We start from the raw sequence: 17,037 nt of genomic DNA, 5'->3' as shown, positions 1-17,037 counted from the left end.
TCATATAAACTAACACCATTATTCTAAGCACGTTGTGGACGCTTCAAATAATTACATCGAAAAACAAAGATGATATAGTAAAAAGATTAAACATTTGTTGATAATGTCAATAATTGCTTGCATAAAATACAAACTTTTCCAAGTATTTAACTTTCACTTGTAAGAATTACGTATTAAACCGTAGAGTATAACCTTGACTGTCTTCAGTACAATTCTGTATGTCTCTTAAAGCCATTAATTCTGAAAGAAAATAACAAATACATGCTTACAAGAAGACCAATTATCGATTTAAGTAACCTTATTGCTACATCGCATATATTTATATCTCCAAAACTGAAACCTCGACATCAGACATAGAAAGAACACCTACCGGATTTAGCGTAACAATATTAAGCCAGGGCGGTTTCAATCAAGAAGAATATACACATGCGGTTCTCTGTTTTGTTTTGTTTTCATTTTGGTTTGCTTGTTTTATTTGTCTTTTTGCCTGATTGTTTTGTTTCGATTCTTTTAGTTTTGTTTGTTTTTATTGGAGTGATTGATCTATTTGATATTTTCAAATTTTTACTTAATTTTTCATTATCAATGTGCGATTTGTAATGTTTTGATAGTATATTCAATAGAATACGACTGAATACTATTTGGTACTTGGTCAACCTTCAGAAAGACCTTGTTATTGATGAGACAAAGATGACACATGTGCCAACGCAACAAGCTCCTAAAACTTACAACAGAGAGATAGAGATAACTTTATGAAACTTCTTTGCCTTAGCCTTCCATCGATATCACCACAAGCAGATATATCCATGAAATAAGGCAAGAACCTTGATGAGTATTATCCTAAACAAGCTAGTGTATACCATATCGCAGACCACAACACGATACATGTCAGAAATAAACCCACACCTGCTGTCAAACGACCATTATCTTATACGAAACCTCTCGGCGAGAAAGAAAAGTAAAAACATCCAGACGCATTTTAAAGACAAACATATTGATCCAACACATTCAAAAAAGATCAGATTGTCATACACATCACAAAATCACAGTAGACATTGAAAATGTCGTCTGTTCATTTAGTGTAAAGTGTTTCAAAGCTGCACTGTTGGAAAGACATAAGCATTAAATGGAATGGATCTAACATGTACACCAAATAAAAATTGGCAGGGGACAATTTGGCGATAAGTTTTATTTCCTGGCCATAGTAATTATGACACTAATTTATACATCCCACAATAAGATCGTTGATAGAATAAGAGAAAATGAAAGTTATTCTAACAACAGTCCAGTTAGATTTTATTACAAAAATATTACTCAGAAGTTAATTTTCGTAGTATCATTTTGCGGTGCCATGTATATATGTGAATAGTCATATGGAGCTGTTTATGGTCAGTGTAAATTCAATTCAGAAAGGATCGTGGGCACGTTTAGGGTCAACACTTTTTAAATCACCCTGGCACGTTTAGAGTCAATGGCAAAATAGGTTACAAACAGTACAGACAACCCACTACCACCACCCCCTTGAGCACGTTTAGGGCAAAGATTTCTTTAGCACAGCCTGGGCACGTATAGCGTCAAGAATAATTGAACATGAGGGAATATTGGGTCTGTATAGCGACAAGGGAAAGTGAGGTTGTTGTATACGGACAATATGAATAACACATAGACATAGATTGATGAATATCAAACACACTTATATGGCAAAGAGAATAAATCCATGAGTGGCCGTGACAAGGGCCTTTGGGTTTTTGTTAATACCATTCCTTTATCATAGAGGGCTCCGCATAGCTGCTGTCTTCCTCGAAATTGTTCTGACGTCTGGACCGTAGATGAGGACTCGCTTCAGCAGCCTTGTCTCTCTACATAGATTCTTCTTTTCTAAACGAACGTATCGCTGATCCGGATGATAGCCCATGATGATCTGGCATACACGGGTAGGTTCGTACAGAAAAACATCGACGATACGAGGTAGATGATTCAACGTTCATCAAGACATTCCGACGAGAACCGGTGAAGGGAATGAAGCGAACGGTGTTATTAATAGTGGAAGAGCGGATCGAAACGAATTTAGTTTTTTCACCAATCCCAATACGCGATACAAATTCAGTCACGGTACGGAGTGTGTCTTCCAATCTGAATAGAGCTGTCTGTGATGTCACATTTTATATATAAATGCGCAAGCATCTGTGCGCAGTGAATCAATGCGACAAAGTTTTCAAACATGACGGAAACTAAGAGGAAACTTAACTGGAGTGCACCGGCCGCAGAGGAGGCGAGAAGAGATGGCGTAGCGGTGGCTACCAAAGTCAACACAGTTCTACTTCCAGTAGAAACCTATTTTAAGTGGAATTTAGTGGATTTTCTCTCTTCCTTGCAAGAATTTGTTCCGGTACCAGCACCTTCGCCGTTTCCTTCTTTACCGCATATTTTAAACAAAGACAGAAAGAAGAATTGCAGACATTTTTACATCAGCAGAAAGAAGCAGAACAAGGTTTTCGTCTTCAACAGTAACAGCAAGAAGAAGAGGCAAGAAAAAGGAAATGACACGAAGAAGAAGCAGCAGAGAAGAAACAAGGTCTAGGAGAGAAGGACAGTGAAATTCAAACGATAACGGTACTCTTAGAAACTCTGGCAGAGTTAAGGAGTTAAGGAGTCATACTTTTGTATTATGATCAAAGAAGAAACGACCTCCCTGTGCCAAACAGCCAAACCCTGTTACTACGCCTGAGATACCCACCTTAGTGATTTCAACCAAACCATCGACAGGTGCCAGTCCAGAAGTAAGCCTTGGCTATGGCAAAGACTAAGGCAATTAAAGCATATTACATCCCGTTCCTAAGTTTGTGTTTTAAAAAACAAACACCGAATGATTCATTTCAGGACCACTCACTTCTCTCTAAATGAGATAGTATTCATTCTGCCAAATCAATTTAAACTCAAAATCCCTTTTTAATGTTTTTAATGATGTATTATGTAAGAGTGTGTGACTTATTCGTGAGTATAAGTCCTTATGATTATTCAAATCAAAACCAAGAGACACTAACGGATGCTGTGTGGTTTATTCTGTAAAAATATTTACAATCCGATTCACAACACAACTCTTCAAAACGTTCATAGACTTTTAATGTGCAGTTTTATTTTACTCCCTCTGCTTTTTTAATTTCTTCACTTACACGGGTTTTTTCTCCTGTCCTTCCTCATTTTCTCCTCGTCTTTCTTTATTCTCTTTTTTCTCATTTTTGACGTGTCTGGTGTCTTCAGTTTGAGAGGCTACCTCTTCTTCTCAGTGTTCCGAACCCCTTTCTTCCTCTTGCTCCTGTTCTTTTCAGGGCATTCTGAAGACCAGTGTCTTCTTTCTTGACAATGATAACAGGTATCTTGACTTTTGTCATCTTCTGACACCTGTCTTGCTTTTTTGACGGTCTGGACTTTCTGTAGGTAAGTGCCCTATCTTCTTACCGATATACTAAAGTATATTGACATTTATCTCGAAAGGAAATGGAGTTGTCCATTGGCTTGTCTGAAGAAATCTTTCGTATGACAGCTCGAAAAACTCTGATCAGACGTTCGGTCTATGTGGGCTCTACCATCGTTCTGATCGGTTTGGGAGCGAAATGAATACTGGAAAGGAAGACACTGACCCTTTATATAGTGAAGACCCTGGTATGGCATTTAAAATGTAGTCATTTTACTTTTTGCAGTCAAGATGGAAAGATCGCATCATTTCGTAAAGAAAGGATAAGAAGGTAAGAGTCAGAAACGTGTTTAATCGCCTCGCATAGTAGTTGAAGTGTTGGCTTAAATTGATGCCAGCGATTAAAACGATGACATGACTGAGCCATAATCCAGAACAAGTGAGTCTACACCCGACCACATTCCACCAATAACTCCTCAAAAGTACTGCTGTATTCGATTCACGGAAAAGCTCTCCTTTAGAACATTTAGACATACGGCTTACACATACACTGTGAAGTTTAAATCTTTTAAGTCCGACGTACCGTTGGATAAAGTAGAGGGTTTTATCATCGAGGTGTGGGAGTTTTTGTTAACCAAACTGAAACGGCAACGTGAAGCCAAAGAAGATGATTGCTTGAGACGTTCCATTCATCACGACACTTTGAAGACCCCCGTTTAGATCGAGTTTAGCAGCCCATCAGAATTGACACCTTTCAAAGTCATCGACAAGATTCAACACGTGCAACAATCCAACGACAAGTTTTACATCACCGATGGAAAAGCGACACTGCTCATGACATACGTTTCTCTTCGCCAACGGACAAGACGAAGAAAAGGTGTTATTGGTGGACGAACTTCGCAGCACCACGAAGAGCCTGGTTCAAATTAACAATCATCAAGGCAACATCTGTTTAGCCTGTGCTATCGTGGTGGGACGAACGAAAGCCAACAAGAACGACACGGCAGAATGTAAAAGAGACTGTGAGAACATTCGACAGTCGGACCAAACTAAACAATGAAGATACGCAGAAGTCTTGTTAGAGCAAGCGGGGTTATCCAAAGACACACCCTGTGGTATTCCTGAAATGTAAACATCGAAAGACGCCACATAAAGATAAGGCAAAAAGAGACGATGAAAACACCCCTCTAGAGGACTTCACACCCCTAGAATTGGAAAGACTAAGAAGGGAATAACTGTTTGAGACTTAGACGTTTTCTGCTTATCAAAAACAGAGAAATAATGAAAAGGATGCACCGAGACTCTTGTGCCTGTTCCAAGTCGGAACTGGATATGTTAGCGATGCCGCCCACTATGATTACAATGCATACGTACCAATGGGCCGAATTTCATCCCATCTCCTCTGCCAAGGACTCGGGAACAGTCCCTATCTTGCTTGAAATCAAAGGACGACCCGAAGATTACATCGATCTGAATAGCAGTTACTTGTATTTGAAAGTGAATGTGATAGACACATCGACGGACGGTCCCGATATAGACGATGAAGGTAAAGTAGCCACCGTCAACCATGTCATGCATTCCTTGTTCAGTGGAATGGATTTGTACTTGAATAACAAACTGGTCAGTAGCAGCATGGACACTCATCCTTACCAAGATATCTGGAAAATCTATTGACGTACGGAAAAGAAGCCAAGAACACCCATCTGAATGCTTGAGTGGCATAGAAACCTGACACGGCAGGCAAATAAAGATTTGATTACAGATAAAGAACCAAACCACAATGTGCAATTCAACGGTCGAGGAAACAAAATCAAAGGACCCCATACAATTTTAGAACTGATGGATCGTTTGCATTTAGACATATGGTTGCAAGGTAAGTAATTGCTGCACAGAGCATATGTCCGCCTAGACTGAATCGTAGCAGTGCCGCTTTCCAGTTGAAATTTGATGCTGTCTGTTACACAACCGTCGTCTAAGACGCCATAATCTACGTACGTTGCGTGGAAGTGCTACCTAAAGTGCGAAACGACATCAGTCCAACTTTGAGAAGAACGACAGCCAAATCTCCAAAAGTGAAAACTGTTACCAATCCCGCTGGACATAAATGATGATCGAAAATAATCTGTTCCTAGGACAGTTACCCAAACGTTTCAGCATTGCTATCGTCAAAAATACAGCCTTCAATTGAATCTTCGAGGAAAATCCTTTTGAGTTTCACCACTACAATACGTCCAATATCAAAGTCAGTCGCGATGGCAAAACCTGTGTACCAGCCCTTTCAAACCTGACTTTAGTGACGAGAATAAGAATTACTTGAGATCATACATGTACCTGTATGAAGCCACAGGACAGTTAGGAACCAGCACCAGTCACGGCATTACGTACAAGGATTATGCTGAAGGTTGCACTTTGTATTGCCTTGGACGTCAATATCAATATAGACCAAGGTAGCGATGAGGGACATTTCAATCCTTTAAAATCCAGCCTAATTCGTGCAAAACTTCAGTTTGAAAGCCAATAACCGTAAACAACACGGTGAACGTCATCATGTATGCTGAATTTGATGCCATATAAATCAACAGTTTGAGAAAAGTTATTCTAGATTATTAGAAGCAATGGAAGACTCTAATCCCTCTTTGAATAGTGGAGAAGTTTCTGGAAATGGAATGGGAGGATACCGTGGAAGAAGAACCCCAAGACAAACACGAAAATGACATAGTGATGAGGTCCAGATTGACAGAACTAGATCAACATTTAGTCATCTGTTTTGCCAAACACCTGGCGGAAATTGCAAAATTGATCCAAGAAGATGTCAAAACGACCATCCCAGTCAAATTCAACACGATACATGTCTGAAGACGAGTCAAGAAGAAACATTGTACGAGGATCTGGACGAAGGTTTGAGCCATATCAAGGAAGCGGCAATAACAATCACTCCCAAAATTGTGTGAAGCAAGGACGGGCACTGGAAAAAAAAGAATTTCCACACCGATTCATGGACTAAACCGTCAATAAGTCACTACTTGATGAATGTCTCAGCATCGACGAATGGAGAAAAGCACTAATTAACAAACAAAGCACATCCCCATTAGACGACATTATATGATATGACATCTATAAACATATTATATAAAATATGCAAATAATTGTACTTGATATGATCAACCTAATATGAAAAACGAAACATGCCAACATTGTGGAGATAAGCAGTAGTCATTGCCATACCCAAACCAGGAAAAGACCCCAAAAACCTCAGATCATACCGAACCATCTCCTTGACTAATACCATCTCCAAAGTCATGAAAACAATGATCAACAACCGACTAAGATATCACCTGGAACAAAACCACCTAATCACCGAAAATCAAACTGAACCAAATGACCTACCATTGATCGGATAATTAGACTTGAAGCCAGCATTAAAATTACCATCAATGCCAAAGCAAAAAAAGATACCTAAGTGCGATATTTCTAGATCTCGAAAAAGCATTTGATATGGTCTGGAGTAAAGGCCTAATTTCCAAATGCAACTAATACGGCATAAAAGACGCATGCACCGATGATTTTCAAACTTCTTATCGGGGAGACACATCAAAACCAGAGTAGGTGATGCACTCTCCGACATCTATTCACTGGACAATGGAACTCCCCACGGAAGCGTGATAAGTTCCACATTAATCAATCTTCGCAATAATATTACCAACAAACTAGTATATTTATCCCAAGTTGCAGATGATAGCGGAATTTGGAAAGCAGGCAACACCAACAGCCAAATCAACATCAATCAACCACAACAGAATCTGAACGCCAGCGGCAAATTAGCAGACAACTGGGTATTTAAAATACCAGGTACCAAAACCGTAGAAATACGTTTCTCCCCAATGAATAAAAGACCTTCCACATACCCCAAACATTACCTTTAAAACGCACCAATCCAATGTTTCAAAGACGCATGTTTCTTTGGAATGCTACTGAACGAAACCCTTAGATGAAAACTACAATAAGAACCCTATTAACAAATACCAACGAGACATCGACTTTCTCAAACACATTAATGGGAAACGTGGGGAGCCGATCTACAAACGATGCTCATGATCTACAAATCACTAATCATGGGTAAATTGGACTATGGCTGCTCGGTGTATGCCTCTGCAAACAATGCTTTGCTCCAACAATTAAACCATATAAAGGATAAAGCACATGACTATGAACGGGGACCCTACCTAACAATTCGCTTGAGGAACTACAAGTACTAACGGGAGTTTTACCAATGCACCTGAGACGGTAAGAACGAATATTGAAATATGATACTAAAACCTCAATACACAAAAGACACCATCCCAACTAAAACAACGATCAAAACGTGCAACACCCAGTTCTGTCAATAAATAGTTCCAAATCCCCCAGAAAGTACAAAAATACAAACACTATGTGGAGAAAGGGAACTACTAGGGATTCAAGAAGAACAACACATAATTAGTGATCATAATCCTTGGAACAATAACACTCCCAAAAAGCAACTGATTGCCCAGAAATTCGGACCAAATCTACAAAACTCACTAAACTCATTTACTGAAATCCACAAAATCATCGATGAACTCTACTGTGTATCTTTTAAGATCTACACAGATGGATCCAACTCAAAAGAACTAAAGAGGACAGCTGCTGCAATAGTGATACCTGAACACCAAACCGAATTCAGCGCCATACTCCCCGACGGAAGCTCCATCTACACAGCATAATTCTGGGCAATAAATGGAACACTCAACTGGATTGAAACCTGAAACTGCAGTCAGTCATTCTAATAGACTCTCCAAGCGTACTTAAATCCCAAGAGACTGGCCCATCAAAAAGCAGATGAAATATGATAGAAGGAACTATTTTGTCTATTAGGGAGATAGAAGACAAACAACACACCATCGAATTCCTATGGGTACCTTTTCACATCAATCTGTCCGGCAACGACAATGTTGACCAAAAGGCAAAGTACAATCTCTTGAACATACAATACAGCCTATTAGCTAGTGTCCACGATATATATAGTCAGTTTAAAAGCAGAATAAACAAGAAATGGCAGCAGCTCTGGGAACATACCAACAAGGGCAGACTTGTATTCCAACCACAAAAATAGGTCACAAGAACAGTTAAAACTCCGTAAAGACCCGGAAACCATCGACCTCCAAATTATGAATAGGATCAGAACAGGCAAAACTTGACATATAAACAGCTTTGGAAAACATCACAAAAAAGAACCAAATCAAACTATTACATGTCATCACTGCCTTCTAGCAGAAACATTGGGACACGTTTTAAACAACTTCCCCAATTACCACACTCAACAAATTAGTTTACAAGAATACCAAACGAAACGCAGATCCACTACGAAAGACCCTGCATTCTTGGACAAGGAACATAACAAAAACATTGACAAGACATGCAAGAGAATAACACATACCTAAAATAAATTAATACACATGGCGAAATATAAACATATCCAAACAATATAAATATAATAACATTAAATAGAAGGGCTATATCAGTATGGTAAGACTGCTAGCCAAAGGGAAAGCCCATAATAAGCTCCCATCCCCTTTTTTCGCATGTTGCTAACACAATCGTAACCATACAGGTCTGAATAAAAATATAAACAACACACATAAACCTACAACTCTCCCAAAAAAATATTACAAACAAGGTGGTCAACCCAACAATCAGGCCCGGTAACACAAAGCTGCAACGAATGGTAGGACATACACAAATACCACAATGTTTAGCTCCCCAACCATTCTAAGACTATAAAGTAACCAAAACCATATTATCCAGCACTCCTCACAAGGCGTAAATAAATAAACAGATAAACAGTCCCCAAATTATCAACACACAACACGTAATTCCAACATAGTCTCTCAGAACAAATACTCTAGTCATTTTTCAAATACAACAAAGGTACACGATGCCCTTATCAAACCGACCCATAACCATTAAATACAGAAATTGTGGCATTTAAAGATCAGTCGCAAATATCAAGATCTACAACTAGGGAAGGCGAGTCAAAAGCAAAATATCTAACTCCAGCAAAATGCTTAAATACCACAACCGAATGAAGACGAATGAAAGAGGGGAAAATAGAATGAAGAAGGAAGAAAGAGGGAAAACAAAGAAAGTACGACACTAACTTCCGAATTGCCTAGTTATACGAGGTGCTTCCTTTGGCTATTGAAGTCCTCTTTTAATAGCAGCTCTATCCCCACAACCCTGACCTCATCCTTCGTATGCCGCCATCAAAAGTAAAAACCCTAAGTAAAACAGCGTGACTCTAGCATGCATAGGAAGACTGACACTCATCTGATTGACACTATGTTTGGAATCCAAAAGTACAATATGTACGCAAAAGTAGTAATGAAATTATACAACGTGAATAATATGGAAATTTACTCGAGTTTCTCTATTAGAATCGTATTTTTCCACTGGTATCACTGAAAAATATTAGACATTTTCCGGCGTACTGTTTTGTGACGCTCCAGGTTCCGCGAGTCCCTTTTCTCCTTCCACATCCGGACATACAAATTGAAACGTTCGACATTCGCACATACAAACGGGGCAGTTGTGGTACCTATACTGCAGTCCCGTCCAACTGCTATTCCTGACCTTTAGAACTTTAGAAGGTTGCGAAAGTACCATATGCATAGGTGCCCTTAATCCTTCTCAGTTCAGTTGAGATTCGAGCCATTCAACAACGAATACTCAAAGAAGATGACAAGTAATTAATTGGATAAAATGAACAAGCTGCAACAAATGGTTGATGATGTTGGGTTGGTGGAGCAAATGTTGGTGATATTGGAGGATGGTTATTGATATACTCATCACAAAATTAAGAGGAACATGAAAAGAAGAAGAAAGAGGAGGATAAAATGGAAAACCAGGAAGAAAAAAAGAATGAGAAAAAGAAGAAACCAAAGAGTGTAGGGTAGAATAAAGAAGCTGGTGGAGGAATACAAGAAACTAAAAGAATAAGAAGAAACCCAAAGCCCCTTGTTCGGTGCCACTTCTTTGTGTCGAAGAGATTTTTATTATTCTTGCCATATATATATATATATATATATATATATATATGTGTGTGTGTGTGTGTGTGTGTGTGTGTGTGTGTGTGTGTGTGTCTGTGTCTGTGTGTGTTTGATGTTCATCAATCTATGCCTATATGATATATGTGTAATTCCTATTCACTATACAACAACCCCCAATTTCCCTTGCGCTATATAGACCCAATTTTCCCCATGTTTAAATTTCCTTGACGCTCAACGTGCCCAGGCAGTGCTAAACTTATCTTGATCCTAAACGTGCCCAAGGGGATCTCTAATATCTGAAATGTATATTGCCATTGCCCCTAAACGTGCCCAGGGTGTTTAAAAAAAGTGCCAACTACGTTTTTGACTGGGATTTCCAATGAACCTATACAGTCCCAATTACTACTTTTTATATATGTATGTATGTATGTATGTATGTATGTATGTATGTATGTACGTATTTTCATTCATGACTACAAAACTAGATTATAATTAGTTCCCCTTGATACCTATATGCATCGATACATACATACATAGTATCAGAATCACCAATGTATGTGGGAGTAGGGGTGAAAAATTGTTTATGGATATATATATATATATATATATATATATATATATATATATATATATATATATATATATATATATATATATATATATATAATCCCGTTAGATATTTTGAGCTAATTACCTCCATACAACTGACTGCTGTCGCACGTGCTACGCATGATGTGTCCTCCATTTCTGTTCAAGGCACTGCATTTAACTGTCACAGAGAACATAATATTATGTTATGATGCTATGTTATTACTTGTAAACCGTAAACTAAATAAATACATTGAAATAACTGTGAAATATAATGACAAATTTTTTAATGAAATAAAAATATTTAATTTTGATTTACTTGCTAACAGTTGTATATCAAGCTGACTATAGAACATGTATCATTCGGTCACACAAACTTAATTAATGGTTTGTAGCGAAATACATGATGTAATTGTACATGAAAGAAGGAAACCCAATACACGAGTTTTGACAGGCATGTCATGCAAACTACAGACGTCTTTTGAAAGTGCATGTGTATTGTTTGTATGTGATTGCGTGTGTATGTGTGATTAGGATGTTTAACGTAGCCTTAACACTTTTTCAGTAATATCGCTATGATTTCTGCAGTGTGACAGTTTATGGTGATGTCTAACACTGGGGCATCATGCCGCAGGCATGTAGCATGATGTCCCACCCAGTCACATTATCCGGATACCATGCTGACCAGTCCTAACACTAACCTCTTAATGCTAAACGCCAAGCGAAGCAGCTGTTAATAATAACATTGTGTAAGTCTTTGGTATGACGCGGCCGGGGATCGAACCCACGAACGCTCTAACTACTAATCCACCAGAGCGGTGTCCGTATGTGATTGTTGATTGTTTAAAAATATCACTAAATCATAACTGTATTTGCCTGTATTACCAAATCGACAATAATTTGCATTCTTTAATAATATATCACTATGATGAGCAAAGTTTTTAAAGAGTTATACGATTTCCTTAAAAATTGTAATGCTAGCATATACATTATCATCATTAATATTATTACCAGTATATCCGCGCGGTAAACTGCGTTGTCCACTCCTATCTGAGTTTACCAAGAATCATCTTCAGTTACTGGCTTTATTTAATGAAAATATTCCCGATTAATTTAACAAGTGAAAACATTTGACTAGTCAATTAGGGAATATTATAGTTCTGACCAATTACGATTAGTTGTTCCGTCAGAAATAAGAAGCACTTCAATTCCTGTTACTTTTTATATTTGTTAAGAACTAAATGTAAACAGATTCAGCAAGGTAATGGTTTAAATAAACTTATAATAAGTGCAATTCATAAATGTAACATAATTCATATCTGCAACATTTATTTCCGACATAATGAAAAATATTTTTAATAATTTGATATTTTAGGGAAAAACATTATAAATAGCACACATTAACGAAAAGTGGAGTATCCCCAGTTATAATGACTTTCTATAAATGATGATCAGATAGGAAAAGCATACGATATTTTTGGAAAAGTTACAATAAGTAAAACATGTGTTGTTATTTATATTCATTTATTGTGACTATTGGTACATGAATGTGTCTATAGTATGGGTATTTTTAATTGGTGACTATAAATTGTAAAGCACGTCTATACTCAAGATGTTAGAAAGTCAATGTGTGCATACGGGTATAAAATTCTAGTTTAAGATACTAAGAATGTAGATTGCGTAGGATCTATAAATAGTTGTTCACGTAGTTGTTTACGACCGTGAATAATAATATTGATAATACGGCCTGTTTACGAGTTTGGTGTTACATCATATTGGACAGGTAGGTCCGGTGTGCTCTTCGAATAATTAATTTGTTTCCCATTGGAAGGGTTGGGTTTTCTGAAAAGTCATTTTAAAATATTTGAATCAGTAATAAGATCTATCACATGGGGTATATTATGACATATGGTCGTGATATACTCTTGAAGGAATATATCCGGTGAGAATTAGAGAGAACTCAGATTAATGAATATCTTTTATTAATTCCTACCTTGGATTTTTATTTCATATATTCAAATCAGGCTGTAGATGCTTTTAATGATGTGTTTAGATGAATTCAAACGAGACTTGTGTTATGAGTTTTCATTGTAATTACGAAGTGCGCACTGGACTAAACTAGTATACTAAGACTATTGTGAATAATTCAGAGGAATTTGGGACAATGTAAATGTGATACGTACACTCGAAGATCTCAACTTTGTTCGGAATATTGTATTATTTTGGACTTGAACTTATTTTGGATTCAGTTCATAATATTTAAGGTTCATCTCACATTTTCATTTTTGAACTTTGATATTCAAATTATTAGTTATATCAAAGTTTTACAAAACTTGTTGGCTTTGATTCTTTATGTTACTTAGTGTATGAACCAATAAACAATAATGAGATACATAGTATCCTTTATTTGGAAATGATAGTCCGTCGTTATCACGATTTCTGTATTAGCTCAATGAAAACAATAATTGTTCGTAAATGCTAGTCTGTTTCGAAATAACAAAGGAAAATAATTCTGAAATTTCAATGGAAAATTATAAATCACGCATGTGAAGTTCCAAAGCGAAAGAACAACGTTGCCGCCAAACATAGAGTTTTAATATCTTACCTCGTGATGTTGAATTCAGACCTATGACCCACAATATTAACATTGCAATAGAATCTGGAAGAAAAAAAAGACAATTAATCAAGCAGCTACGCTGATTCGTATGTTTTATACTTTTTTCCACTTATTGACATCCTCATCCACATTAGTAATGTCTTTATGCTATATAGATACTCTCTAAATTACATTTAAATTTCGGGGCCCCGAGTGGCCGAGTGGTCTAAAGCGCTCTTCGTTACGGATCACTGCCATCTCACCTCTGTCTGCGGCGGTTCGAGTCTAAGATTCAGCCAATGTGGGTATGTGAGAAAGCTTGCCAGTAGCTTCTCGTGGGTCGGTGGTTCTTTCCGGGGTTTTCCCGGGTTCTTCCTCCACCATTAATACTGGCCGCCATGTATAGCCTATCGTGTGCTGAAAAATGGCGTTAAACCCCACAACAACAACAACAACAACATTTAAATTTCTATATCTCTAATTAATCATACAAAACCGTGGCATTATATTTAGGACGTAGCAGCTGACACATCTGATGTATACCTCATACACTAATTCACGTACACAAACACGGGTATTAGTAATTGGACACACATAGATACATAATTTCCCAGCATCCTTTGGAATATAAAGGATTCCTTAACAGCTGTGTCGTAACCACAATAGCATTTCTTCAAAGAAAGAAATCCTGAGAAAAACATGAAAGGTCCGTATACATATTAAAAATAGTTAAAGTGAGAACATAATATCCAGAAATATCAACATAGTATTATACGTATGGAAAAAATGGCAGCATTCAAAGATTTCTGACCATAATATAATTGAATATGAATGTTATTAATCAACATCGATGTATTATAGTATGCATATACATATGTCTCGATAAGAAATAATAAATAAATCAAATGAATGAACACACAGACACTTCAATTATATGGTTTCAATAATTAGCATGACAATTAGTAGTGTGCGTCAATTTAATGATTCAGATTCAACGGAAATCAGTAAAATATTCCAACTTTATTCTTCAAACGTTTATGCATCTACTATGTACGCTATCCAGGTAGGTATATATTTTTTCATATTATTGCTTGCGTATCTAGAACGTTACGTCATTTGTAAAGAACATTATCGTTGACTGGGTTCAATATAAATTAAAATAGTCTTACTATTAAATGTTTCTGATCTTTTATTTTCATCACAGTATATTTGTATCATGTGTTGTATCCTAGGGAAGATATTAATGTTTCGTGGTTTATAAGTTGTAGTTCCAGTTAATGATGGGTTAATGTTTCCACTGTAATCTTCCTTCATCGGTACATTCGTTTTCGCTTGAAGTTTTCCTTGATTGATAATTAGTAGCACAAGAAACTAGGATACGATTTCACCAAACTATGACGGTACATCGGATGATCCTGACAATAACACATAATATTAAGAATGTTGTTTGTACCATGTCTTATGAGGTATATAGTGTGAGGTGAACTGTGAGGCATAGGTATGTGCGTAATACAAGAAGCATGAAATGCGATACATGAAGCATGAAATGCACTGAATATGACGTGTAACATATGAAGTATAATGCATGAAGTTTCATGTATGAAGCATAAAATGCGATACATGAAGGGATATGCAAGAAGTCTGAAGTGTGACGTATGAATTATAATGCATGATGTATCGTGTATGAAGCATGAAATGTGATAAATGAAGTATTACACAAGAAGTGTTATTTTAATGTCACTCCACAGACTTCCCCATACTCTCCATTAGGCAGGAGAGAGAGTGATTGTAAATGGAAACCAGTCAGGGTTTCATTTACAAGACGGGGATTCTAATTTTTTTTTTTATCAATATTTTATTACATTCACAATGATTAATCAGTTGAACTATTTCATAGATTAAGAGAATACAGAAGCGATAGCCTTCTATTACTTAATGTTGAAATAATATTTATAGATGCGAAATTATGTTTCATGGACGGATCGGAATTTAATAACAATATATGTCTATCAAATTGCTTTATACAATACTTTAAATCCATATTACTTGTACATCAGTTATGAGTTTGTCTAGTAGAATATGCCCAAACAAATATAGTGTTTATAACGACATTTCAATCATGACACTTTCAATAATTTAGGAAACTCCAAGCAATATAAATGGAATGCTGAGCAAAATCGAGTACATCCAAGCAAAATCGAGTACATCCCAATTATCCCGGAGGATACAAGGGGCAGATTATATGCGCAAATTTGATGTTGCATTATCCTGTCTAATATAAAATTTAAATAAAAGTAAGATATATGAGTGAGGTCAATAAGGTCTTTATATCTGGACAGATATAATAAAGCCAAACATACGAATATTGTTCACATGACCTGACGAGTCAGTGGGAATTCACAGAATAAAAAGTTGAATCACACACACATCCAAATTTATATATGCATTGTGCATGTTGGAAAGTCATTTTTGTGAACACTAGACTGATGTTCACAGTAAAAGCAGAACCCCAATCCCGGGGTGATAAATTTGAAAACATTGTGTACTTAATACCTTGATGCAATTAAAAATAGTTGTTATCCAGACAGTATTTGGATATTTTACTTGCCTTGAACCAACGTATATACTGCAATAAATTCCTAGCCCTGCTTTTCGTATTTCACTGGCTACAGTACTGAACAGTGACTACACGAGGTGAGCATCAGTTTCAAGAACAACACAAGCATGAAAGAACAAATTGACAAAATATGTTAATATCTTTAATTATTACACAATACCAGTTGAACACCTTTCACCATAGCCTTATGTTGATACATTTGCCAAGAGCCAATTTACAAAACTGTTCTTCTACCACCTGAGACATTTAATATATCTTACCCATTTTCATTTTTGGTGCCAACATTGATCTCCTTTCGGCTGCCCTTCTCCTGCTTCTCAGTGGGCAAATGCTAATGTCTAATCTACTTGTATACGGTTTCGTGTCTAGTGTACGAAGAACGTGATTTGCTCTTGTCTGGACACCATTCTGATTGTAAATCAGGCACGATCTATGTCTTATCATAACAACACCTGTCGCCTGTGAAAGTGTTCGTAGCTTCCCGAATTGTAGGGCATACCACATTACCAGCGTGGGTTGACCTTGAAAATATACTCACACACACACACACACACACACACACACACACACATACACACACACACACACACACACACACATATATATATATATATATATATATATATATATATATATATATATATATATATATATAGATAGATAGATAGATAGATAGATAGATAGATATTGTTGTTGTTGTTGTTGTAGGGTTTAGCGCCATTTTTCAGCACATGGTAGGCTATACATGGCAGCCGGT

General features: G+C 36.9%; 1 protein-coding gene across 1 annotated transcript in view; it reads right to left on the bottom strand.

Annotated features, from left to right (window-relative positions):
- The window catches only part of LOC149790324 (uncharacterized), a 47,748-nt gene extending 31,075 nt beyond the window's left edge, over positions 1-16,673 (bottom strand). Inside the window, exons 1-4 of the mRNA XM_089972382.1 lie at positions 16,541-16,673; positions 13,673-13,726; positions 11,174-11,248; positions 193-240 (exon numbers count right to left, since the gene is read on the bottom strand). Coding sequence (XP_089828508.1) covers positions 193-240; positions 11,174-11,248; positions 13,673-13,726; positions 16,541-16,565 — 202 coding nt within the window. The 5' untranslated portion in view covers positions 16,566-16,673. The remainder of the gene's footprint in view (positions 1-192; positions 241-11,173; positions 11,249-13,672; positions 13,727-16,540) is intronic.
- Between the last annotated feature and the right edge of the window lie 364 nt (positions 16,674-17,037).

Source organism: Sinohyriopsis cumingii, chromosome 10 (genome assembly GCF_028554795.1).
Source record: "Sinohyriopsis cumingii isolate HCF-2022 chromosome 10, ASM2855479v2, whole genome shotgun sequence".
In the NCBI taxonomy this organism is placed as follows: Eukaryota; Metazoa; Mollusca; class Bivalvia; order Unionida; family Unionidae; genus Sinohyriopsis; species Sinohyriopsis cumingii.
The sequence above is the reverse complement of the archived record's forward strand: the minus strand, read 5'-3'. Positions and strand labels throughout refer to the sequence as shown.